General features: G+C 43.2%; 1 protein-coding gene across 1 annotated transcript in view; it reads left to right on the top strand.

The window, feature by feature from the left end:
* Positions 1–26,390, top strand: part of PLEKHG7 (pleckstrin homology and RhoGEF domain containing G7) — a 54,572-nt gene that overhangs the window by 24,705 nt on the left and 3,477 nt on the right. Inside the window, exons 8-14 of the mRNA XM_061639581.1 lie at positions 1,333–1,428; positions 2,854–2,967; positions 5,600–5,771; positions 6,400–6,515; positions 15,719–15,812; positions 17,722–17,801; positions 23,374–23,533. Coding sequence (XP_061495565.1) covers positions 1,333–1,428; positions 2,854–2,967; positions 5,600–5,771; positions 6,400–6,515; positions 15,719–15,812; positions 17,722–17,801; positions 23,374–23,533 — 832 coding nt within the window. The remainder of the gene's footprint in view (positions 1–1,332; positions 1,429–2,853; positions 2,968–5,599; positions 5,772–6,399; positions 6,516–15,718; positions 15,813–17,721; positions 17,802–23,373; positions 23,534–26,390) is intronic.

Raw genomic sequence — 26,390 nt, 5'->3', positions numbered from 1 at the left:
TCAGTGCGCATCAGCCTCTGGGCTTCCATTCATCTTTGACCCATTAGTCACAGCGCTATTTGTGCTTGTCCATTGTTCGTCCCCTGTAGCTTGATGAATGCCTTCTGACCTGGGGGTCTCATCTTCCAGCACTATCTTGGATACTCTATTCATAGGTTTTCATGGTAAGAGGTATTCAGAGGTGGTTTACCATTGCTTTCCTCTGAATTTGGATGCATCTTAGTCTGGTGTCTCAGCTTTGACCATTCTGCCTTGGTTGCCCCTGCTAGGAGTCTAGCCTCTTGGTCTAGACTCCTGACAGCATTGCTCTCAGCTTCTTCAACGCTCTCAACCACATTAAGGTGAGGAGGTGCATCCTTGTGGAGGACAAACACATTAAGAGGTTCTTAATACAGAGACGCACATACAAAAACCTCTTAAGAGGGAAAAAGGATTATGTCAACAAATTTTGGAAAGATCTTGGGCAAGCTATTATTAGTAAGAATGAAAAATACTTCTGTGATCTCGTAGCACGTGGTCTCAGACAAATCAAATCAGCAGTGGAGGGTCAAATCCAAATAGCAAATGGGTCTTGCATTTTGGAAATATGTATAAAGGTAATGTTGAAGACGATCAAGCAGGGAGAGACTAAACAACCAATAAGTCAGTCCTAGAGGTGTTGCCTGCGTGACCCCCTGTTAGCGAAGCAGAAATAAAAAGTCTTATTGGGAAGCATAACCTGGTCAAAGCTCCTGGTCAAAAGCTTTTTTATTATGGCACAAGCTTTTGTGGGCTGAGATGCATGGGCAATAAAGAATAACAAATTTATTAAAGTGCCTCAAGACTCTTCAGTTGTTTTTGCTACAAGAGACTAACACAACTGCTCCTCTGGAAATCCTTGCAAATGTTTCATTCCATTTCAATAATGTGTGAAGACTGTACTACACATGCTCAAAAGCACATGTGGTGGAGTCTTGGAGCCAGCCTAAGAGCCATGACTAATGGACTGAGCCAGCACTAGGACCTCTTGCCCCCATCAAAGAATGAGCCATTTACACTCATGTGTCAGTGATTGCCCCAGCATAGCCATCAAACAGCACAGCACTTGCATCCAGTTGGTAGTAGATGCCTCACTCCATCATATCCTATTTTCAGGCCCATCAGAAGCATAATGCCAATACAAACCTATTCTGGCCTCAGATGGTTGAAGGAGTCTTAGAGAGGGATTCTCAGGGGTGGAATTTAATTTAAGGACCATCACGCTTAATTATAAAAGCACAGAACTCATTGTGTACCTTAAAGTCTAATGTTTTATCCAAAGGACATGTTAAATAAGGTTCTCTTTCTACCTAGGTGAGCCTCAGTTTTGTTACCAGTTTCTTTAGTGCTATAAAGGATCACCTTGTCAAACCCTTGTCTTCAATAGATTTCATCCCTGTGCTTACAAAGGTAAAAGTAACAACATATTAAGTTTAGCAGTCATGGAATAAGAGGACAGGTTCTCTTATGTATCAGTAACTGGTTAAAGAACAGTAAGAGGAGGGTATGAATAAATGGACAATTCTCACCATGGAGAGATTAAAGTGGGTTCTCTCAAAGATCTGTATTGGGATTGATGCTTTTTAACTTGGTCATAAATGATCTGAAGTTACACCCTGGGCATGATCCATCTACACTCAAACATTTTTGTGCATGTTCATGGTTAAGGTTATAGCCCTGTGTGCACTTACTTGGAAGTAAGTCCCCCTGAGTTGGAACTGCAATTTCAATTTCTAGAAACCACTTTCACTGATTTGGAATCTTCAAATGGTAATTGAAGTCAAAGAAAAACAAGGGCAGATGGAGAGAAGCATTATCGCTTGGCCTGACTTAATTTTTTGTTTTTAAATTATTTTCCTTCTCTCTGTACTTAGGGTATATAACCACCCACTTAGATAACTACTTCATGTATCTAATGACGCAGAAGCAGGCTTTGGTCCAGGAAAGCTTGAATCACAATACATTTCTTACAACGCAACTCCAGATAAGTTCAATTGTGCTTATAGCACAATCCTGTACTTGTCTAGTCAGATTAAGTTCCATTGGGTTCAGTGGGGCATATTCCTAGGTTAAGTGGGCATAGGAGTGTTGCCTTACACCCAAGTAAGTTGGTATAACATTGCAGGTTTAGCATTTAAGATGCTTTTGCTGCAACAGATTAGCATTTCCCCCCCCCCGAATTCATCATATTCTCGATTATACTTATGTCGATGAGTTTTAGAATTCAGCCCACCAAGCAAAGACCTGGGAAAGACCTGAAATAGCTAGCTAGAGTGTGTAATTACAATTCCCCAAGAGTTCTTATCTTTTTGTAAACAAAAGGTACAGTCTAGCCAAAGATAAGCTATTTTAAGCTTCATTTATTTCAGTGGAAATTATCTGTAGCACAATGCTACAGAAGTCAGAAGTGAATCCCACTGAAGTCAGTGGAACTGACTTTGAAGGTAAATGTGCATTGGGCTTCTGCCCTAAACATGGTATTGAATCATGCCCAGACTGTGGTGCTCTATTCTAACAACTATGAAGTAATAAGCAGTTATTCACAATCTCAGCAACCTCTAATCAAATACACAAGCTAAGGGCTGCAGCTTACATGAAGCAAGTACTATAAAATTAAGATCAATAAATATACGGGCTTCTTCTGGAGGAAGGGTGGGATAAAAATCTAATAAACATTTTGTTCTCAAAATGCCAAGGGAGATATCCAACATTAATCATACTGCCAATTAGACTCAGTAAAATCAATAGACTTCAGTCTACTGATTTTAATCAGTCTGTTCTGGGTGCGAGTCAGTTGGATTATCACCCTAAATGACTAATATTATTGTCTTGCAGTATTTCCAAGGGAACCTGTGTCAGAGCCACCAGATATACTGCCTAAATTACACCTCTGCTATCTTTTACTTGGAAAAACTGAAGAAAAGAGAAGATTTTGGGATCTATTTGAAAGTAAAGCAATTGTTTTGCTGCTGTCCTTTCTGAGCATTTACAATCGTAATATGATGGCAGCAGGGTTTTTTTTAAAAAAGATTGCTATCATAGAAGTACTACTGAAATGTACAAAACACACAAAATTATTGCTTTTATAGGAAATGTGCAGGCTTAAATATTGAGGTCTGCTATCTGCTTTTTCCAGAGAAATGCTTTTTTGGTGCATATCCAGTTTATGTTTTCCATTGTAGCTAAGATTCCATTGCAGTTGAAATGCCTTGCACAGAAAGGGCATTTCAGGTGAACAGGAAATTTCCTATAAATTTAGTTTCCTTTCCTCTGTGGAAGAAAGCTCCTTCTGGGGGAAGGGGACCTTTGGATTCAAAGCAATGCCTTTGGCTGTTCCATATGCCTTACATACATTGTATCAGTATTCCTTAGATTCTAAGAATTCTTAAGAATTTTAAGATTCTTAGAATGACCCTGCAAGGAATGCCTTATTTCAAAACAATCCTAATATCCTCATTTTATTTATAAAAATATTTGTATACTGCTATTCATAAAAAAAAGCAGTTTACATCACACACACACACAATTTTGAAAGCAACAAACAGACCTTCACCCAAGCTTGCTCTGGATCTATAAGGATTCCATTAATCACCTAAAATATATATACACGTAACTGTGATGAACAGGTTTTTATTTTACTGGCAAAAAGTTTTGGCTTCCTCCTTCATCAGCTGCTAACATACAAATGCTGTTACCAAGGTGGCAGTTATAGAGCTTTGAGGATGGAATGCTCAGAGGGGCTTCATTTGCAGAAGCTAAGTAGTGGTGGTACTGTCCTCCAGGTTCAGGTCATGTGGTGCCAATGTGTCCAGAGAATAAATCCAAAAATTCTCCCTCTCAGTCAGTGCTGCTCGATCTGTTGGCATCTCTATAGGTGTTATAGAAAAGTCCAACAGGCTGTCCTACAGAAAGGGAAGGAACTCCCAGAACAATTGCTTAAGTGGTGCATTTAATTTCCATAACTGCAGCACAAAGGAAATCACATACCGTGTGTGCTTGTCTGTCCTTACAACTTTTGAAATGCTCTACTAAGGAGTAAGCCCCACTAGACTCAATGGGAATTGATTCCAGGGAACACATAATGTGTGGAAAGATCTGTTGTTGTTGAGCCAGATCCTATGCATGCTTACTTGAAAGAAAGTTGTGGCAAAATAAAGGGGGCTAACTCTCTATTATTTATTTATTTAATTTGTATTCCGGCCTTCCTCCCAGCAGGAGCCCATGAGCTCTAGAGAGAATACATGCTGGCCTCTTTGTCTCTCCTCCCCCCACTGCCTGACAACTCTGCCTTGGCAGCCCTGGATCACTCTGGGTGGGCAACCGAACCCAGGGTGATCCGGGGCTGCCCCAACCTGATCCAGCCAAAGCCTGGATCAGCCAATGTGGTTCGGGATCCATACTTTGGGTGGTTCTGGTGCACAGGCCTTTTAATGATGCACATATCAAAGAAGTGTTTATGTTCTACTGACCATATTCTGTGGAGATGGAGAATGTCTCAAAATATAACTTACTTAGAAAGCCCTATTAACTGACTTAGTTCAGACTAAGGAGTTCATAGTCTGGCAGTATTTGAGAAGACATGAAACCTTCTACTGTCCATATCACTTGTCCATATCATTCATAAGCTTAAAAAATCCTTCAAAGGGGATATCAGAACTGGAGAGGCATGACAGGCATTTGGGATTTTTTCTTGGGCCGAAGTCGTTCACTGAATCATTATTTTATTATAATCCAACTGCTACTCCACCATTTTGGTTAAGTCCAACACAAGGTAGCAAAGAAGGATTTGCAGGAATTTGTTATGTCATGGTATGCATTCAGAAGACATTATTAAAAAGTGTGGGCGCAAGATTAATTTATCATCACAAATAACTCTTCAAAAGTGTATTATTTCACTTTTGACTTATGAATATATGTCCTGTCTTTATCACATGACAAATGCAATATAATGCATCTAATGCAGCTCTGTGGCAAAGGAATTCTACAGCTTAGGAGATGCCACAGAGAATGCCCTCTCCTAGGCTGCCAACCTCCCAAACTTCTAAAGGCAGAACTACCAAGAGGGCCCCATCTACCGATCTTAACACCTGCTACGGTCTGTAGGGAAGGAGACAGTCTTTCAGATACTTGGGGCCACCATTGTTTAGGCTTTAAACACTAATGTGAACATCCAGAAACATCTGAAAGTCTAATCACATTCTTCTTCTTGTGGTGACAATCCAGTTTTTTTGGTGAAGTGGGCATGCAACCTTTACCTCCACTACCTTGAGGCCTGTGTACACACAAGTCTTGATTTGCATGATATTTCCCCACTTTTATTTTTTTGAAGAAGACAATTCATCCCAATTATTACTATATAAAGTTAAACGTATTGGGGAAGCGGGTGCATTTATTCCTCAGTTGTGGGAACTGGATTGCCATTCTGAAAACATTTAAACTGACGCGCTTTCACAAAATTAAATTTATGCAAGGAACTCATGTATATGATACCATTGGCTGGTGGTAAGAATTATTTTCTTTTCTGTTTAGAAAGTGCACAGAATTTGTTGATCCTAACATGAACTCTTTCTGTATTCAATAGTGGTGTGAACAGAATGAACAGTGCAAACGACTTCATCTCTCAGAACTGCTGGTTGCACCTTTACACAAACTGACACGCAATCCCCTTCTCCTGAAGAACATCTGGAAAAATACAGAGGCAGCAGAGAAAGCTGCCATTGGTACAATTAAGGAAAAGGTGGAAAAATCTATACGTGAGTAGAAGAAGATCAGAACATCAGATTCTTGATTTGAAAGTTGTTTCATGTTGCTCACAGGGCCAGCCATCAGACTACAAATTTTGGGTGTCATGAAAAGACACCAAACTGCTAGTTATTTAATTTGTTCTGTTTGTACTTCTATGCCAGGGAGCGGGGAGAAGTGACTGGGATTTTATACCTCAGGTGCCAAAATAGCTTGGCTGGCCTTGGGTGCTCTGCACTTGATTCTGTGGTAGGACTAGATGCCATTTGCTGCTCTCCCTCAGGCAACAAAAACATCTTGGGCCAACCCCATTTGCTCAGTATTGTGCATGCAAGAAGCCTGCAAAAATCATTCTCTCAGAAACATGCACATAAAAATGCTTTCACTGTCTACAAACAAAAGTAATGTTATGGGATCTGCCTGGAAAGTAATCCCATTCAAACCAGACCTAAACACTATAATTGATCCTTATACTTTTAACATCAACAGAGATGACAACTTTGACTAGGATTTATCAATACAGAAGACATTCAGCTCTCCATATAGAGGATGCTAAGACCCATAATAATGAAGGGTTGCGTTTGTAGAGACATCATTATCTATAAGCCGACCTTGCTATTCCATGGTGTATCTTTTCAGGGGATTTGGAAGGGAAAGTGAAATGGCTGGACAATTTCCAGAAATTTAAACAGCTTCAGGAAATTATAATTTGGCCTTCGCTTTGGGATCAAGACAAAAGATTTTTTGTTCCTGAGGTAAGCTATTTTTATTCACCAGTATTTGAAAATATGCTTTAAACTATCTCTTCTTAAATCTCCATGTAGCACTTAAAATAACATGGACATCTAAACAAATATTTGTGACTTAACTACAGAATAGGTAACTAGCTCTAGAATGTTCCAAAGGTGCTCTGCAGAGGTGCCTGGACATTAGGGATGGGATCTGTTAACCAATGTCAGTTTGAAAGCATTCCATCAACCCAACAGGCCAGAATCAATTTGAGTTTGTTCTTTGTCTGCTAGTCACTGCTTTTACCAATCCATTTTTCCTTGCAAAAATATTTATATTAACAATATTTTAAAGGAAATATTAATAAAATTATTGTTCTTAATATCAGTGTTTTAGGGCAATTTTTTTTAAAAAAAATCAATTTTCTGTGGACAATTACTAAATAAAAATCTGATCTGCAACAATAGAGAATAAGTGAATTAATGGAAAATTCAGTAACAAATTCTAATTGGGTAGAATTTTAGCACATCCCTACTAGTGCACATAGATCACAAAATAGAACTTACACCACCTCCTAGGAGCTCCCATCCAAATGGAACAGGTGTGCAATTTCTAGAAGTCTTCACAGTTTATGCAGTATGTTGCCATCATGGCAGGCAGTGCAAAATCACAGCACTACCATTAATTGATGGTGGCAAGAACAACAAAGAGAGACCTGACACAGGTTGTACTTTATGTTAAGGCAGCACTTACAGCAGTGGCTGGAATATATGGCTCAGATGTTGTACATTTCTTAATTCACAACTTCTTATAGCATGGGCTTTGGCAATGTTTCCAGGGCCACTGGAGCCTGCCATTTTAGGATTTTCTGTGTTGTGTATTTTCTGTTCCCCTGAACACATATAGGATATGGCAACTATTTCACCAGTAGAGCAGTGGTGCATCAGCCCACCCCCAACATAATTGATGTATAGCAGGGCTAACCCACAGACCATATATGCTCTTCCTCTAGACATTTTCAGTGACCTGAAGAAACCCCTGGCATTTGACACCTTTTTTGGGGGGGAGGGGGGATTTCAGTCCTGCCCCATGTGCATACTTTTAACATTGGTAGGTCTTGCAGTCTTGACCAAGTGCCTCAGTGCTACTTTGGGGTGTTTTCAAATCAAATATCAAATCCTTTATTTGCATTAGCCACAAGCCATTGCAATTGGAATATATGCAAACAATAAAAAGCAGATATACAGCTTATTCAAATTATCCTACTAAAATTCTAGCATTTGTGGATACCGACCAATAAAACTGCTTTATCCAAAATCCATCATCGTAACAGAAATGGACAAATAAAAGTATCAATTAAAAAAAACTGTATCAGACTAAAACTCAAGGTACCATTGTAGGACTTGTAATGGCACCTGCTAAAAATTTTGTAGACATTTCTGTCACCCTCTGCTCTTGGTCTGCAAGAAGAAAAACCACACAGAAGTTAGTTGAACATCCTGGGAAAGATGACAGCAGTGGGGTAATCAGCTCACTTCCCAAATCTCTAGAGCAGAAAAGCATTACTGTTTCAACACTACTATCTCCACATGGGCATACACCATTTTGCAGTGGGATTCTTTTAAAACACCCTTCTAATACAGCTGATGGTAGTATGTTCAACCTTGCTCTGATAAAAGCTCTTCTATATCTAAGGATTATTAGATTTTGTAAGTAGGATACCGGTGAATTGAGATAGCTAAGCGGGAAGCTGTTATACCATGGGGTGTTTTCAAATGATTTCCTTTAAGTTTGCCTCCTAAATCCACTCTGTTTTTGAGCAGTTAACACCTATGTGCACAGGGCTTCCTGAGCCTTGGGAACACTCCATGTGGTTGTAGTCATGTCTTCAGCTGTTTCCAATAGCTGCAATGTTTGGGCTACTGATCTTGATCAATCAATTCCGAGAGCTGCTGAAAGCATTGCAGGATTGGCAGAATGGAGCATAGAGCTGCACCTTAACTCAGCAATTCATTCAGCTGTGAGCACTTAAAAACTAGCAGTAAGCAAAAATGAGGTGGGGGAAGAGGGGAACTTCTTCATGATGGGAAAAGGGAGCAATTAATCTGGAAGGCAATGAAATAATGTAGGGGCAGGAAGAGAGAACATAATATATTCATTTGGAAATTATTCCTAAGGAAATAAGTGGAGAGAAACCAAAAATGGAAAGAGGAAAGAAATAACATTTGGAAATTGATTCAGTTGGAAGGCAGTGCAATGTGCAGGGAGAGAACATTAATTCCAATATTAATGATCTCCTAAGTAACATGGAGACCACAATCTGCATGTTGGTTATAATAAGGGATAAGACTTCTCCACTTTTGCCATGTGCATCCCAGAGGGTTTTCCACAGGTAGCCTGCCATCAGATTGGGTAGTACTGCCATCTAGCGTCCGAAGGCAAGAATGCACTAGAGTTAAAACCTGGGGCTCGAGCCCCTCCCACTCGTCTTCATTCTTGCCTCCGTCCGAGGCAGATCGGAATTTAGACAGAGCGTAGCTAAGTCTTTATTTTCAACTCTCCTCCTTATCGCTTTACCTCTTTATTTCTTCGGGGTTTCCCCTGAGGCTCCACCAGCAGCAGCTGCTGCTTTCCCGTTTAGCAGGGGCTCCGCGGCTGCGGTCCCCCCCCTTTTTTCCGTTTGTTATTCAGCCTTCTGAGGCTCCACCAGCAGCGGCTGCTGCTTTCCTGTTTAGCGGGGGCTCCGCGGCTGCGGTCCCTCCCCCTCCCTTTTTTCCATTTGTTATTCAGCCTTCTGAGCCTCAAACAGCAGCGGCTGCTGCTCTCTCTTTTTTGCAGGGGCTCCGCGGCTGCGGTCCCCTTCCTCATTTTTTCCGTTTGTAATTCAGTCTTCTGAGGTTCCAACAGCAGCGGTTGCTGTTTTATCGTCTAGCGGGGGCTCCGCGGCTGCGGTCTCCCCCGTCCTTATTCCGTCTGTAATTCAGCCTCTACATAGGGAAGCTTGCGGCAGTAGCTCCCTCGTAGACACCCCGCCCGTTTCCTCCCTCAGGGATTACTGAAGCCTCTTGTGGCGCTCCCGTTTTCCCGCCAACCCCGATATAGCTGGCTCCCGGCCGTTTTCAAACCCTTCCAGGGCCTTAGTGAGAGGCTCCGATATCGCGGCCGCCATTTTGTTTTGTTTTTTGCCGCTTTTTTCTTTTCTAATACTTTTCTCACTTGTGGGACTTGTGTAGTCTCCTGTTAACAAACATATACTCACCTAATATATTCACCTAATCAGTATTTCCCTCAGACACATCAAGTAGCCCTGTTGTGGGACTTGTGTAGTCTCCTGTTAACAAACTTATATTCACCTAATCAGTATTTCCTTCAGATACATCAAGTAGCCCTGTTATACCACACCTTCCCCATTGTGTGTGTATATTTGTAGGTGCACCTCCAGTAGCCCTGTTATACCACACCTTCCCCATTGTGTGTGTGTATATTTGTAGGTGCACCTCCAGTAGCCCCGTTATACCACACCTTCCCCATTGTGTGTGTGTATATTTGTAGGTGCACATCCAATTGACTTATGCTCCACCTTCGGCGGCGCATTATTAGTCTGTGCACCTTGGCGGTACCACACCTTCCCCATTGAGTGCGTGTATCTAGCCCTGGCCACACTGCGATTGTTAAATAAGGCTTATCTTTTCTGGCAGTGTAACTAGCAGTCTCGCACCTTCCCCATTGTGTGCGTGTACTTAGCTCATGGCCAAGTTGGCAGTGTAACTAGCGGTCTCGCACCTTCCCCATTGTGTGTGTGGACTTTGCTCGTGGCCAAAGTGGCAGCGTAACTAGCGGTCTCGCACCTTCCCCATTGTGTGCGTGTACTTAGCTTGGCGCCAACCTTACCCGAGTTGTTATTTTCCTGGTGCTGGGCGTACTTACTCCTGTCATACTGTCTCTAGTCTGTCCTATACTATTTCTACCTTAGCTCTGTTACCGCTCCTTCCCCATTGTGGGCGTTCATTCAGAGATTGACATGGCGGATTTGAACCCTGAGGTGACAATATCCCCTGAAGCAGGTCGTCCATCACCACGCCAGCCAGCTAAACATAAACACGCCAAGGCAAAAGCAAAGACTAAACACCTGTCTGGTCGCTGGGCGCCCAAGAAGGCACGCTACGTATCACCCTCGCTTCCAGAGAAACCTCGCCATGCAGCCGTTCCTGCACTTTTCCAGTCTCCTTCTGAGTCATCAGAGGAAGAGTTTGAAGGATTCCCCAGTCAAGCTCCTCAAACTCCGCCTGGGCAGCCTCAAATTCCTCTTCAGGAACAGGCGCTACCCTCTTCCACTCTCCCAGGGATACAGTTGACCCCTGTCTTCCTGCAACAACTACGAGAGCTGCTGGGGTGCCTATCCCAACCCCAGCCTTCTCTACATTTGTCTTCTCAGCCCGGAACCTCGCGACAGCCCAGCTCTGCGAGACACCCTGGTGACAATACTGATGCTCCGCTACCCTCTCCTAACCCATATGAGGTGGTCAGGGGTAGACTGGACATAGAGCAATCTCAGACTGATGACTACATGAACGTTTTTCAGACTGACCTGGATGAATGGAGTGGGGAATCTGACCAGGAGGAGGAGATCTCCTATCGCCTATTTGACCCGGCGGATTTCTCTCATCTGTCACGTAGAGTCATGGACACTCTTGGCATTCAACCAGAACTTGTACAACCGGTTGTCCCTCCTGTCAAGGGTGCCAGAGTTCTCAAGTCCCCCAGATCAGTGCAGCACTTCATTCCCGTACCAGACCCCATTAAAAAACTGACCAGAGAAGAATGGGCCCGTCCCCTTCGTCCACGTCTTCCTCATCCTTAGCCAACAAGCTCTATACCCTTGATCTGGAATTCATGTCCTTTCTGAACGTCCCGGGGGTGGACCAACCTATTTCCAATCTTGTATCCCGGTCTCTCCTCCCAAAGGAAGGCGAATCACTGTTCAAGGACCCCTATGAGAGGAGGCTTGACTTTGTCTTCCGTAAGATCCATGAGGCTTCCGCTCACTCCATCCGGGCCTCTTCTACCGCCTCTATCTTCTCACGGGCTTCCATGATGTGGTTAGAGGATCTCCTTGACGACCCCAACCCGGATCCCGCCAAACTAAGGAAATGTATCCTCAAGATACACAAGGCTGCTGCCTTTGTGGCCGACGCCACGTTAGACGCTTCCCATCACGGTGCACGCGCCCTTGCGGCCGAAATTGTAGCTCGTCGTACCCTATGGCTCCAACATTGGGATGCCGATTCGACTGCCAGAACCAACTTATCCTTAGCTCCATACTCGGGATCTATGCTCTTCGGCGAGGACGCACTCAAAGCAGTCCTTGTCGACCCCAAGGACAATCGTAAACCTGCACTAGCTACGGCCAAAAGAGACGACCGCAGACCCATGCGACGGTTTACTTCTTACCGTTCCTTCCAATCCTTTCGGAGAGGACGACCTGGTGGACGAGGACGGGATACCAGGCCTACAAATTTCCGTCCCTCCAAGGCACCCTGGCCCAGACAACGCTCACAATACAGGGGCCAATACCAGAGCAGGCAGGCATATGGCAGAGGAACCCGTCAGCGCAGGCAGTTCTGACTCCATCCCCATTGGAGGCAGACTCTCCTTCTTCTCCAGCATCTGGCTAAACTTGACAAACATCTCCTGGGTCAGACTTCTCTTCACCCAGGGCTACAATATAGAATTTTGGCAGACACCACCGGACAAATTTTGCATCTCCCCCGTCTCCAGGGCACGCAAAAAGGTCATGCAGGACGCCCTACGACATCTACTAGAGATAGCCGCTATAGAGCCTGTTCCTCCATCCGAATGGCTACAAGGCGTGTACTCCGTCCTCTTTACGGTTCCCAAGCGAGACTCCTCATGGAGGGCGGTCTTAGACCTCAAGGGCCTGAACCGCTTCGTCAAATACCGCCACTTCAAGATGGAATCTCTGGTGTCTATTGTAGAGGCTCTACAACAAGGGGACTTTATCGCATCCATCGACCTGAAGGACGCGTACTTACACATCCCAATTTGCCCGGGTCACAGACGGTTCCTGAGATTTGCACTAGGCCACCTCCATTTTCAATACCGGGCCCTTCCATTCGGCCTCTCCTCGGCCCCCCGAGTCTTCACCAAAGTGATGGCCACCATGCTGGCATATCTCCGCCTCCAGGGGGTCCATATTTATGCTTATCTCGACGACCTCCTCCTCCGAGCAGGCTCCCGGGACTTGGCCAACAGGCAGATCCAGTTCACCCTAGAGGCACTACATTCTCACAGCTGGCTGATCAATGCCGAAAAAAGTCATCTACAACCAACTCAGCGCCTCCAGCACTTAGGAGCAATACTGGACACATCCCTAGCCATGTTCTTTCTGTCCCCAGACCGTATTGCTTCCATCACAGCCATGGCAACCTTACTTCTACATCGCCCCACAGCAGATGTCATGTTTCTGGCCCAGTTTCTCGGGGCAATGATCTCCTCCATCCACATCGTTCCGTGGGCCCGACATCATTCCAGACCTTTACAATGGGCTCTCCTACCTTTTCAAGCGGACATTTCCAGGTCCAACCATCGCGTAATTCCACTGGGCCAATCTCTGAAGCAATCATTCCGCTGGTGGGTATCCACAACTTCCCTCACCAAGGGGACACCGTTTCGGGACCCAACCAGAGTCCTAATCACCACGGATGCCAGTCTGTCCAGCTGGGGAGCCCATTGCAACTCCACCTTTGTCCAAGGCGTGTGGTCAACCCAGGACCTAAGTCACAACATCAACTGGCTGGAGCTCAGAGCTGCTCATCTGGCTCTGAGACACTTCCAGCCACTATTCGCTCTACAACATGTCCTCATTCGGACGGACAATGTTTGCGTGAAATCTCACATCAACAGACAGGGGGGCACAAGGTCCAGGGCTCTGCAGGAGGAAACGACACGAATCTTCGACTGGGCCGAGTTCCACCTCCTGTCATTACGAGCAGAACACCTCAGCGGAACTCTAAACGTTACGGCCGATTGGCTCAGCAGGCAAAAGGTCCATCTGGGAGAATGGAAGCTTCATCCGGCTGTGTTCTCCCTTCTCCAGCGGCGGTTCGGCCCCCTCTCGCTGGATCTCTTCGCCTCCAGCCACAACTGCCAACTACCTCGTTACTTCTCAAGGTACCTAGAGCCAACGGCGGAAGCAGTGGATGCTCTGACGACACCATGGCCAGACGGGCTCCTGTATGCCTTCCCGCCTATATCCCTTATAGGCAGGACATTGACAAAACTCCGACTCGAATGGACACGGATTTTACTCATAGCACCTTATTGGCCTCGCAGACCCTGGTTCTCGGACCTCCTCTCGATGTCAATGGCGGATCCTTGGACCCTCCCAATCAGGCCGGATCTTCTCTCCCAAGGTCCAGTTTGGCATCCGGACCCGAACTGGCTCAGCCTGACAGCCTGGCTTTTGAGCGGACACAGTTGAATACTGCTGGTCTTTCTCAAGGGGTCATAAACACTATTTTAGCGTCAAGGCGACCATCAACTACTCGAATCTATCAGAGTACTTGGCGTGCTTTTTCCAGCTGGTGCACTTCCAAAGGTTTTTCAGCACCCCAAGCCACTGTACAGCACATTCTACAGTTCCTATACAGAGGCATGACATTAGGACTCAGACCAAACACCCTGCGTAGACAGGCCTCCACCATCTCATCAATTCTGTCTGTCTCTTCATCGGCAGCACCCCTGGGCACTCACCCGCTCATCAAACGCTTCTTAAGAGGAGCTACCCACCTCTCTCCAGCTGTACGTCACCATTTTCCATCCTGGAACCTCTCCAAAGTTTTGCAGGCATTACAGCGACCTCCATTTGAGCCTCTTGCCTCAGTGCCTCTAAGACTGTTGTCTTTTAAAGTCCTTTTCCTCGTGGCTATCACTTCCGCGAGGCGGATTTCAGAGTTACAGGCCTTGTCATCGGCCCGTCATCTCTGCGTATTCCATAAGGACTCTGTAGTCCTGAGGCTGGATCCATCGTTCTGTCCTAAGGTCAACTCAATCTTCCACAGTAGCCAGGACATTGTACTTCCATCCTTTTGTCCAAAGCCGGTCCATCCCCTCGAAAAGGCCTGGCATTCGCTGGATGTTAGGAGAGCACTCAAAGTTTACCTCTCTCGCACCCAGGACATTCGACAGACAGACACATTATTTGTATCCTTCCATCCGAGATCTTTGGGAAAAAAGGTGTCCAAATCCACTTTGTCCTGTTGGCTTCGAGCCTGTATTTCTCTTGCATATCAGTCACTTAATTTGCCAGTGCCGTCTAATATCACGGCTCATTCGACCAGGTCTGCTGCCACTACGGCGGCTTTCCTAACTAATGCTCCTCTTACAGACATATGCAGGGCGGCGGTATGGTCTACCCCTAACTCCTTTGTGAAGCATTATAAGATCGATCGCTATGCTTCAGCTGACACCTCTTTCGGGAGACGTGTCCTGCAACACGTTATTTCTGATTTGTAACTCCCTAGGAATCCCTCCCTATTAGGGGGCTACGTTGGTACATCCCAATCTGATGGCAGGCTACCTGTGGAAAAATGGTCCCTTGGACCCACCTGAAGGGTGATTTTCACAGGTACGCCTGCCATCACGTCCCTCCCTTGTGGGGGATTTCTGGGGAAATTCGTTCAGTATTTTGTATATAGTTCAACCTATATGTTTCGTGCTCTGTCTGATTTTCTTTAGTTAAAACCTATTCTCATGTTGCAAGTTCTATGATATTTGCTATGTATATTTTCTTTGATGCTGGGGCTTTTGCCCTTTGGTTACTTTCAGATTTACCACTTCGGACTCGTCATCATGAAGACTGGAGTGGGAGGGGCTCGAGCCCCAGGTTTTAACTCTAGTGCATTCTTGCCTTTGGACGCTAGATGGCAGTACTACCCAATCTGATGGCAGGCGTACCTGTGAAAATCACCCTTCAGGTGGGTCCAAGGGACCATTCTCCATGGATCAATGCAGCCCTCAGCCCAGAAAAGGTCGGCCGCTGCTGCTGTATAGGATTGGCTGTCATGGTGGTCTTTGTCTAATGCATGTAGACAGACATTAAATTAAATATCCCAGCAGATTATTTGTTTTACTAAAATATTTCAATACAGATTCAATTGCCACCTATTATTCCAAATTGGTATGATTCTCTCTTTTTCTCCAACACAAGTGTCTCAAGAACATATTAAGGGACAATCCAAATGAAAACATCTTGTCACCTACAAAGAGATTGCTCATTCATGAGGGGAGATTAACTCTTGCAGGTAAACATTGTTTTCCACGTTATGCAGCTAGACAACAAACAGGATCTATACATTAATCAAAGATGATGTGAATTAAAGCTTAAAAGGCCTGTAAAAGCATTATGAACCCCCATGTTCAACAACTTGGAAGCAAGGATCAGGGCTGTATCATGTAGCCCCTCCCGTGATGTCATAAGCTCCTCCTCCAATGTCTGCTTATACAGCATGAACATCTGTAGGGAAAGAGGCGTTTATCTATATTTATTTGATAATATTTCTATACTGCTGGATTGTAGTAAAACCTCTGAGTGACTGACAAGAAGTATAGATGTACATGCAAAGGCATCCCCAGAATCTGGAAGGCCCCCTCCCTAAAGATGTTTATGCTCTATGTGCGTACATCAGAGAAAAAGAGTGTTATGTTGGGGGCTGGTCCACTGAGTTCTTTCCCACTCCTTGCTTCCATGTTGGTTGAACATGGGTGCTCATTACACCAAAATAGAGCTACAGCAAGTTAAATAATAATCAGATAGATTATCTAGACATTTGAATGAAACTTGTTTTCTGCATTTGATTTAATCAAATACAGAAGTAATCAATCTGAATGGCCATTATACAAAAATCAGAGTATCAATCTAAAGAAAGTTGGTCATGCTTAAGCCACATTATAATCAACTGAAGCTATATTGATTTCCAATGGGACTTACATAAGATCATCTAGGAGCTAGGATGATGAGATTTAGCTATTAGTAACAAGTATTTTTGTATCTTAAAGATCATGCTGCAAATAAAGAGCTAAGATAATCCTTTTATTAAAGGTTTTGGTTGTGGAACGATTGATGCGGCATCTAATCACCACAGTAGTGCACCATACACACAAACAAGATGTTGCTCTCTCCCACATGTAACTCTTATATAATGACCATTTGAAAGATTCCTTTCCATTGCAAGACATAAGGATAGAATAATGTACACTAAAATATTACACTTGGTAAAAAGCATTATTCTGGAAGATGAAATCAATGTGAGTAATGTCTTAGCACTGTTCTTGTGGACAGAAAACAACAAAAGAGATCACCAAAGTAGGCCTTCCAAATAAAGACACTTTTCCAAAAGAGAAATACATTAAACTTTAGAGTCTTCTATTTGTAACAAATAGCCAAACCAGAAGCAGATAGCTGATTGTAAAGCATGAAACAGCTTTTTTTTAATCTGCTATCTGCCTTTTGAAATGAACTAATTGGTGGGCATTGATATACTTAAGACTGATAAAAATGTAACAGTTGATAGGATATGAAAACTTTCAAATAAATAATTTGTCACTATAACCTTGGTTATTTTTGTTCTGTAATACGTTTGATAATATTTTATTCATGGAAGATTCAGCCTGTCTCTAGCTCTGTTCAGAACTATTAAAATACTATGTGAGCTGTGCAGGTAATAATGATCCATCAGTCTACCATAAAGCTGTGGCTACTATGTATTATAAATATTAAATGGTCAAAGTTACACAGCTGAATATTTTTCACATCTAGAACTTGAAATAGGTGGTGATACGAGGAAGCTTTGGCTTCCTATTTTCTTTTAAATCAAGAGGGCCTAGTAACATCTCTGTCATTGCTTATGTGGAAGACCTCCTGATGGGAATGAATAGCATGCCACTGAATCTTCTTCCAATAGCCCCTCATCTTCTGTGGATATGGGTGGGGTTTGCAGCCTAGGAGCCAATGGAGGTTTAAGGTCTACTCACACCACAGTTGCATGAGTAACAAAACTCAAACTGCAGTTCCATCCAGTAAAACAAATTACCCAGAATTCTGAAACTAGGAAAATGTGGTTTGAGTCTGTTAGCAAGTAATTTTCCAAATTCTTTCAGTCACATAAATTCAAAAGCAAAAGGTAGTGATGTAGTTTTTTGTTTATTCCTCAGAGCATATGAGACTTGCTGATGTACATCTGTTTTTGTTTGATGATTTGCTATTGATTACAAAACCTAATCGCCACAAAAAGGTAAAAAAATTAAAACTCAGCTGTAGCTGTTGTATTTATACATGCTTTGATCTGTAAATACAGTGAATATTTATGCAAATATTTTTAAATAATTATTTTAAAGAAAAATATTGCAGGAACAGTTGGGAATTGTTGGCATAGCAAAGAACTAAAGAACAGAGCCCCCCAATTCCACATTTACTAACTTACGGTGTTAAATACCTCATAGCAGGCAACTGTTGCTAAAACCTTGACATAAAGGTCCATAGTTTCCTTACACGTAGTAGTAACTTTTTAATCTGTGCTTATTTTAAAAAGATGGCAGCCTCTGGCAGACCAGGCCCAACTCCTGTTAACCCACCCCCATTACATTTTTTTTGCCATATGTAAGCTTTTTAATATTTATTCTGTTACACTACACACAATTAACAAAAATGATAAATATTGCAATGGAAATGTTTAAAAATATTATACATGTTTGATGTCTTCCAAAAACCACATTTTGAAAATAAATTAATATATAAACCTATTGGAAAGTAATAATCATAATCATCATAATACAACTGAATGGATCTGTTTAAGGCAGTATTCTACATGATGGGAACAAGGAAGTGTATGCTACATCATTTGGATTAGGAAAGCAAAACTCAACACAAATGTTTGCAAGATGATTGAGGTTGACTTACTATGCATGGACATAAATGAAAACAAGAGAATTCCACCCGTATTACCTTGATGACCTAGATGTGTTTTTCCCACCACTGGCCAATACATTGTGGATATCAGTATTTTTTTTAACTGTTAACCTCCACTTAAAAAGCCATTTACCTTTAGATTATTTCCCCCTCACTTTGTCTCTGCTGCCACCATATAATTCAAAACCTTTATATTTTTCTGTATCAGTTAACCTTTCAGTAGCTATGGAAGAACATAGAACAAAACAGACCAGAGTACTAGATTTAAAGTTAAAACATTAGAAATGTATATTAATAGGCTAACCTTTGTTGAAAGGATTACAAATCATAGAATAGTAGAGTTGGAAGGGGCCTATGAGGCCGTTCCTTTCTCACTACAGGAATCCAACTTAAAACACACCCGACAGGTCACTGTCCAGCTGCCTCTCGAATGCCTCCAGTGTTGGAGAGCCCACCTCCCTAGGTAATCTCCCTAGGTAATTGGTTCCATTGTCATACAACCAGGGCTGGTTATAAAGGGCAGCCAGGTGGGGCACTGGCCTGAGGGCCCTTGGAGCTACAGGGGCCCAAGAGCCCCCTCCACTCACCTTCCACAATCCGCAGCAGCAGCTGTGGATCACAGAGCAGGAGCTTCCGCCTACTTGCCATTCACTCGCCCCACCTACCTGTCTCCTGCCTTTTAAGATTGCCCTTAATGAAGATAGCGGCCAAGGTTTCCTTAAGGTGCTGAAGCCCCGGCCGCCATCTTGGTTGATGGCAGAGATGCGCACACGTAGCACACACATGTGCCATCAACCAAGATGGCGGCGGAGGCGTCATCCCTTTAGGGAAACCGTGGCCGCCATCTTGGTTAATGGCAATGGTAAAAGACAGGCGACAGGTAAGTGGGGGGACATGGGGGGCCACACGCGCACATGCACACACACAGGAGCCCGGGGAAAGCTGGTGCCCAAGGGCCCCTGCATGCCTGGGGCCAGCCCTATGTACAACTCTACCAGCTAATAAGTTTTTCCTGATGTTCAACCGAAATCTGACTTCCTGTAAGTTGTGCCCATTATTCCATGTCCTGCACTCTTGGATGATTGAGAAGAGATCCTTGCCCCCTCTGTGTGGCAACCTTTCAAGTACTTGAAGAGTGCTATCATATCTCCCCTCAGTCTTCTCTTCTCAAGGCAAAACATGCCCAGTTCTTTCAGTCTCGTTATAGGGCTTTGTGTCCAGTCCCCTAATCATCCTTGTTGCCCTCCCTCTGAATCTGTTCCAGTTTGTCTACATCTTTTTTAAAGTGCAGTGTACAGAACTGGACGCAGTACTCACATGAGGCCTAACCAGTACTGAATAGAGGGAAACTAGCTAATGAAGCCTAATACAGCATGTGCCTTATTTGCACCAAATCACACTGTTTGGTTCATATTCAGCTTGTGATCAACAATTCCAAGATCCTTCTTGCATGTGGTATTTCTGAGCCAAGTATCCCTCATCTTGCAGTTGTGCATTTGGTTTCTTTTTTCACTTATCCCTGTTAAACCTCTTTCTGTTGTTTTCAGCCCACTGCTCCAGCCTATCAAGATCACTTTGAATTTTGTTTTTGTCTTCCAGGCTATTAGCTATCCCTCCCAATTTTGTATCATCTGCAAAACTGATAAGCATTTCCTGCACCTCCTCATCCAAGTCACTAATAAAAATATTGAAGAGCGCTGGGCCCAGGACTAGCCATGCAGTACTCCACTCGTTACCTCCGCCCACTTTGAGACAGAAACATTGATAAACACTCTTTGAATATGATTATGTAGTCAACTGTGGATCCACCTAATAGTTGTTCCATCCAGCCCACATTTAGCTAGCTTGCTAATCAGAATATCATGGGGCACTTTATCAAAAGCTTTACTGAAGTTGAGCTATTTGATGTCTACAGCATTCCCACAGTCTACCTGAGACGTTACCTGATCAAAAAATAAGATTAGTCGGGCAGGATTTGTTTTTCACAAATCCATGTTGGCTTCTAGTAATCACTGCATTGTTTTCAAGGTGCTTATAGATTGACTGCTTTATAATCTGCTCCAGAGTTTTTCCTGGGATTGATGTTAGGCTCACTGGTCTGTAGTTCCCCGCTTCCTCCTCCCCCACCCTTTTGAAGATAGGGATAACGCTAGCCTTCCTCCAGTCATCCAGCACTTTGCCCCTCCTCCATGATTTTGCAAAGAGAATAGACATTGGTTCTGAGAGCCTGTTCCTTCATTAGTCTAGGAAGCAGTTCATCAGGCCCTGGAGATTTTAATTTGTTCAAAGTAATTAGATATTCCTTGACCATTTGTCTAACAATCTGAAGCTGCAATCCTGCTCAATCAACTTGTAGAGGGTCATAGATCCTCTTTTGGGAGAAGACTGAGCCAAAGTAGGAATTAAGCACTTCTGCCTTTTCTTTGTCACCTGTTCTCATTTTGCCATCCTCATTGAGTAGATGAACCACCATTTCTTTTCTCCATCTTTTACTATAGATGTACCTGAAGAAAGCTTTTTTATTGCTTTTAGCGTCTCTTGCTAACCTCAGCTCATTCGCCTCTTTAGCCTTCCTGACTCCATCCCTGCAATTCTGGGCTACTTGTCTGTATTATTCCTTTGTGTCTTGACCTTCCTTGCACTTCCTATATGCGTCCTTTTTTGTTTTCAGGTCATCTCTAAGCTTTTTGTGGAGCCACATTGGCTTCTTATAAGAATAGGGTTTTCATGAGGCTGAGAGGCAGTGACTGGCCCAAGGTCACCCAGTGAGCTTCATGGCTGTGGGGATTCAAACACTGGTCTCCCAGGGCGTAGTCCAACACCTTAACCACTACACCATACTGGGCTACTTTAAATAGCACTGCATAAGCAAAAGGGTTACTGTCCCTTTAATAGGGTGGCTATGTGAGGTTAGTTTCACCCCCTAAGCAAGTTCTTGCCAGTTAGCCTATCATGACTCACTATAACTATGGGCCTTTATGTGCAGTCTTCATCTTGGTCCTCACTTCCCTCTGGAATCCTTCAGGATTCTCTCAGCTGTGTTCTTCAACCTGGTCCAGCAACAACTGTCACCTCAGGTTCACTATGACCAGTTGCCAGTAGCTCTTCCTTGAAGATTGTCGCAGAGCTTGCTCTCTTCATAGCAGACCTCCTTCAGCTCTCTGCCAAGTGGCAACAGCTCCTGGATTGGATCTTCAGCTTCCCTTCAGATACCAACCTCTGCCTTGGTTCCTGGCTCCCTTCAGACTTCCTGAGCCTCTTCCTAAGTCCCTCACTGTTCTACCCCAACCGCTATTCTCCCTGACAGGCACTAAACCTCACCATTTGTTTATACCAGCCAGGCCACTTATAGAAACACAGAAATCCGCCTTATGCAGTGTCGGACCATTGGTCCATCTAGTACAGTGTTGTCTACACTGACTGGCAGTGGCTCTCTAGGATTTTCAGATGGGGTTCTCTCCTATCAACCTCCCAGATGGGATTGAACCAGGGATCTTCTGCATGCAAAGCAGATGCTCTACTGGTGAGCTATCCATTGCTACCAATTCAGTGTAATTCTGCCCTCTTATTAGTCTTAAATCATGAGCCAATAAGATGAGGTAGAATGTCCATTAACTGACCAATTAAAACTGACTACCCTTTTGATACCTTTGATTCTGAATATAAAGCCAGAAATCTCCCCCAAAATAGTCATCCCCTTGATGATACTAGGCTATAGTGACAGTTTTCATGGACACTTTGCTGCCTGCTAGTTTGCTTTTGATACATATATCCCTCTGGCCAGCAGCTGAAACACATCGGTTCAGTTCAGTTAACCCTTTATGTGCATCAACTTGTTTGAAATTACTTTCTTATAATAAATGTTACCACATTACACAGCCTCTTGTACTGCCCAAGTTCTTTAGGACCAGCACTGACAAGTCCTTAGAGAGGAGATGGTAGTGGTAGCATAAGAGGATGTACAACCAGTAGTGATGCACTCTAAGCTTGAGGCAAGCTGTATCTAAGTTCAGGAGGTGGGGAACCTATAGTCCAGCGACTTCTGGAGGGCTACAACTCCCATCATCAATTCCTAAACTATTATCAGCCTTCCCCAGTCTGATGCCTGCTAGATGCCATTGGATTGTCATCAGACTCAGCCTGCATAGCCAATGATCAGGGATGATGGGAGTTGTTGCAGTCCAACAACATCGGGGGGCACCAGGTTGGGAAGGCTGGCTCCCATCATCCCTGAGCACTGGCAATGTTTGTTGGGACTGTTGGAAGCTGAAATCCAACAGCATCTAGAAGGCCCCCCTTAGTGTAAGGCCCCCAATGCCTTCCAAATATTCTGAGGGCTCAGATAAAAGGCAGGCAGATGAACAGAAAAGAGAATGGACTGAAGTTGCAAAACATGAAAAATCCCTGAGAACAGAAGGGAAAAAAGTGATTTCATTGCAGTGAAATTAGCCTCCCAGAGCAATGAAAGTGGGGCACATACTTCTCTCTCCCTAACCTTTATCTTCAGAGGACCTGTGTTACCTGTTTGTACCAGATGTATTTACCACTGTGTGAATTCCTGGGTGTTGGTAAGACTTGGCTCTACGTTTAAAATATTTTGCTTATTTTAGTCTTACAGTATGTATGAATCTGCCTTATACTATGTCAGACCACTCATCCATCGAATTCAATATTGTGTACACTGATTGGAGCAGCTTTCCAGGGATTCAGACCAAGGCCTCTCCCAGCCCTACCTGGCTGCCAGGGATTGAATCAGGGACCTTCTTTAAAATACACCTGACACTATAATGTTTAAACATTGTAATATAGCTATCCAATAGCATGCCTTCTTGTTATGTTCAATAAACATTATTATTAGGGATGTTAAGGTAATACAACAGTTTTCCTTTTTATTTCAGAAATCTGGGGCTTCTGACTTGAGTTTAATACCTGTCTGCCCGTTCTTCACTCCTGAATTTCAATCTTTGCTTGAAGAAGGTGGTTATTGCATAGTGCTTGACCAGCCTATTCCATTCGACAGATTGATTGTCAAAAATATTGATTCATTCCACCTAACAGGTATGCTAAATATGTTTTACATATGGCATAATTAAATTCTTAATATGAAGCAGAAGCACTGCACACATGTTGGGATAGATACTTTGGGTGCCCATCTAAAACAGCAGTCTTTAAACAATACAGTAAATATGAAGCCGCTAATTGCTACTCTTCATTTCAGTCCTTCCATCTCAATTCTTATTCATAGTCTCTGGGATGTACACAGATCTAAGAAGTGAAGAGAATTAACATGTTCTGGAACTGCAACTTATGATCCTTGTGGAAAGTGTGTCAGAAGGAATAAATTTTGATGAAACAGCCCTGCCTCGGTTTAGGTTTAAAGATGCAACATCACTGTCATTGCTAAATGATCCATTATTCAATGGAAATGAACTTTTCGGAAAATTCCCATCTTGTCCACTATTCAGAGTCAATCAGCAGTGGTATATTTGCTCCCCTTCCTCTCCATGGGTGGGATTCAGACTTGCTTTTTTTGTTTGCATAAACCGGGATCCAGCAGAGGCACTCTGTGGGAGGAAGGGGTCAGCTTCTTCTTTTTTGCCAATTTCCCCTTCAACCTCCTGTACCACCTCCCATTCTGTCCTTTGAGCACTTAACATTCAGATAAGAGTTTAATTTCTCCAGCAATCCAGTGTATGCCTCCAGAGTTGTGAGGCTTGTACACAGAATTTATTTCCCTCATTGCCACTAGGATTTAAGTTAAGTGTCATCACCCTTTTTGTACCAGATGGCACATTTCAAAATTTAAGAGAGTGCTTGGGGCACAAGTCACAAAATGGCTTCCATGGGGGTGTGGCATAACACAAAATTAAAGAGGAGTCATGGTGAAGATTTTCCCATAATTGTATTTTCATACTAGAAAAGGCTTAACCTGCTGGATTTCTACCTGCCATACAGCTGTTATAGGCACAAGAACCCTATATTTCCCGTGCCAACCCTAAAGCAAAACCTAGGCTGCCATCCTGTACCCACTTACCTAGAAGCTCCATTAAACACAAGAGACTTACTTTTGAGTAGACAATGTATACCATAGTACTGTAAGTTAACTATACAGTGAATTTTTAATGAGTCCCCGGGCTTTAGCTCCTGCAAAGCAGGAAACATGCCTAAACTTCTCTGCAAAGTTTTCACATTTGCCTTTGACAGGGAAGGTGATTCTTTAACATTTACTCACACTTACTGTGTAGTAGTATTTGAAGAAAATAATTTCTAGGCACTACTTGATCTCAGGTGACCCCAGCACAGGGAAGATGCATCCTGGTTGCTAGGGAAAAAGGAAGGGAAACTATGGAGATTCCAAGGACTAGAAAAAAATGACAGAAGCAGAAAAAGTGTACTAAAAGGGCGGACAAAACAGCAGCTCTTTAAGACCCCAGGAATTCCTGTTGCCCGGTGTCCAAAAACTCACCTATTGAATCACAGCTCTGACTTCACTCATTGGCTAATAACACTGACAGGCAGAAGCAGCCAGGCTGGCTCATTTCACAGAAATTGTCTAGGATACCTGTCCATTTTGCTCCATAACTTTCTTTCTAGACAAGGCTTACTTAAAAAAAAATAAATCTCAGATTCTGGACTACCTGCTGGGGGTGCCGCTGAAGGCCTTCATGGGTGCCATGATGCCCACAGGTAATGGGTTGGCAACCCCAATTTAAGTTAGGATCCCAACATCTTCGTAAGATTTAGTGATCACATAATTCATTCATCTGTTGTAGTCTGAATTGATTTAATTGTGCCTTTATTCCAGAGTAGATTTTTCAGGGGCACAGGGAATTACAGGAAAAATCAGTGAAAATCTGTTCCTTCCCCTTCCTTCAGGATCAGTGAAATTTCACTGAGCGCTAAGTCCGCATCCAACCTTTAGGTTCCTATATATTCCTATCACCAAGGCTAAAGACAACAGGCCATAATTATTTCAGCATCGAATGTGGTATGATAGAGGTAGTTGTCTAGTAGTGCCATTATCTTCGCTGTTCAAATTTTACATTCTTCAAAACCTGATCGATCAGACTAAAAAACAAAACAAAAATCCCTCAAAGATGAATGTACACCATGAGATGTGTCTATCAAACCACCTTCAACTCTCAAAAATTGTCTGTCTCCAGTCTATACAATACACACACACAGAGACACACTTTGCTCAGTAAGTAGCGAAAACAGCAGAGGCACTATTATGTTTTCCCCCCTACAAAGCAGTTTAAAATGTCCCACAGAGACATACAGGTTGTGGCAGCTAAAATTAAAACAGCAAAATTAAAACTTCCAAACCCAACTGCTACTTTCACTACAACCCATACTCTACATTTTTAGCCATAAGATTAACGCAGTTCAGACTTCATCTAAAGTCACCTTTAGCTGAAACTTTTCCTGGTTGCTACTGATGAGAATGGAGGAGCCATGCTTTTATCATAGCTGTTGAGATGTACACCCCAAAGCCAAACAGAGCCAAGCCCCAGTAATGACATTATTACAATGGTGACAATTAGATAAGAAAGGACATGAGACAATGCATGAGATGTTACATTTATGGAACCGAGGCTCAGAGATCTTCAGTATACCCCCAACCCCAACCCTGATCATCTGCTCTCATTCCTCAGGAATCATTTAATTCCAGAAATTTTTATAATCATGATGGGTAAGGTCACTTAGAAACAGGAATTCTGACACTTAGAAACAGGATAGGATTAAATTTTAGAGTATATATTTTGCCGCCCTGGGTTCCTGCTGGGAGAAAGGGCGGGATATAAATCAAATAATAAATATATTTAATTTTTAAACACAAGCTATATTTGTTAAAGGAAGTTACATAATGGATTCAAAGTTTGTCCTGTGTAAAGCTGAAAAATATCATTTGGAA

This window comes from Rhineura floridana, chromosome 8 (genome assembly GCF_030035675.1).
Source record: "Rhineura floridana isolate rRhiFlo1 chromosome 8, rRhiFlo1.hap2, whole genome shotgun sequence".
Classification (NCBI taxonomy): Eukaryota; Metazoa; Chordata; class Lepidosauria; order Squamata; family Rhineuridae; genus Rhineura; species Rhineura floridana.
The sequence above is the reverse complement of the archived record's forward strand: the minus strand, read 5'-3'. Positions and strand labels throughout refer to the sequence as shown.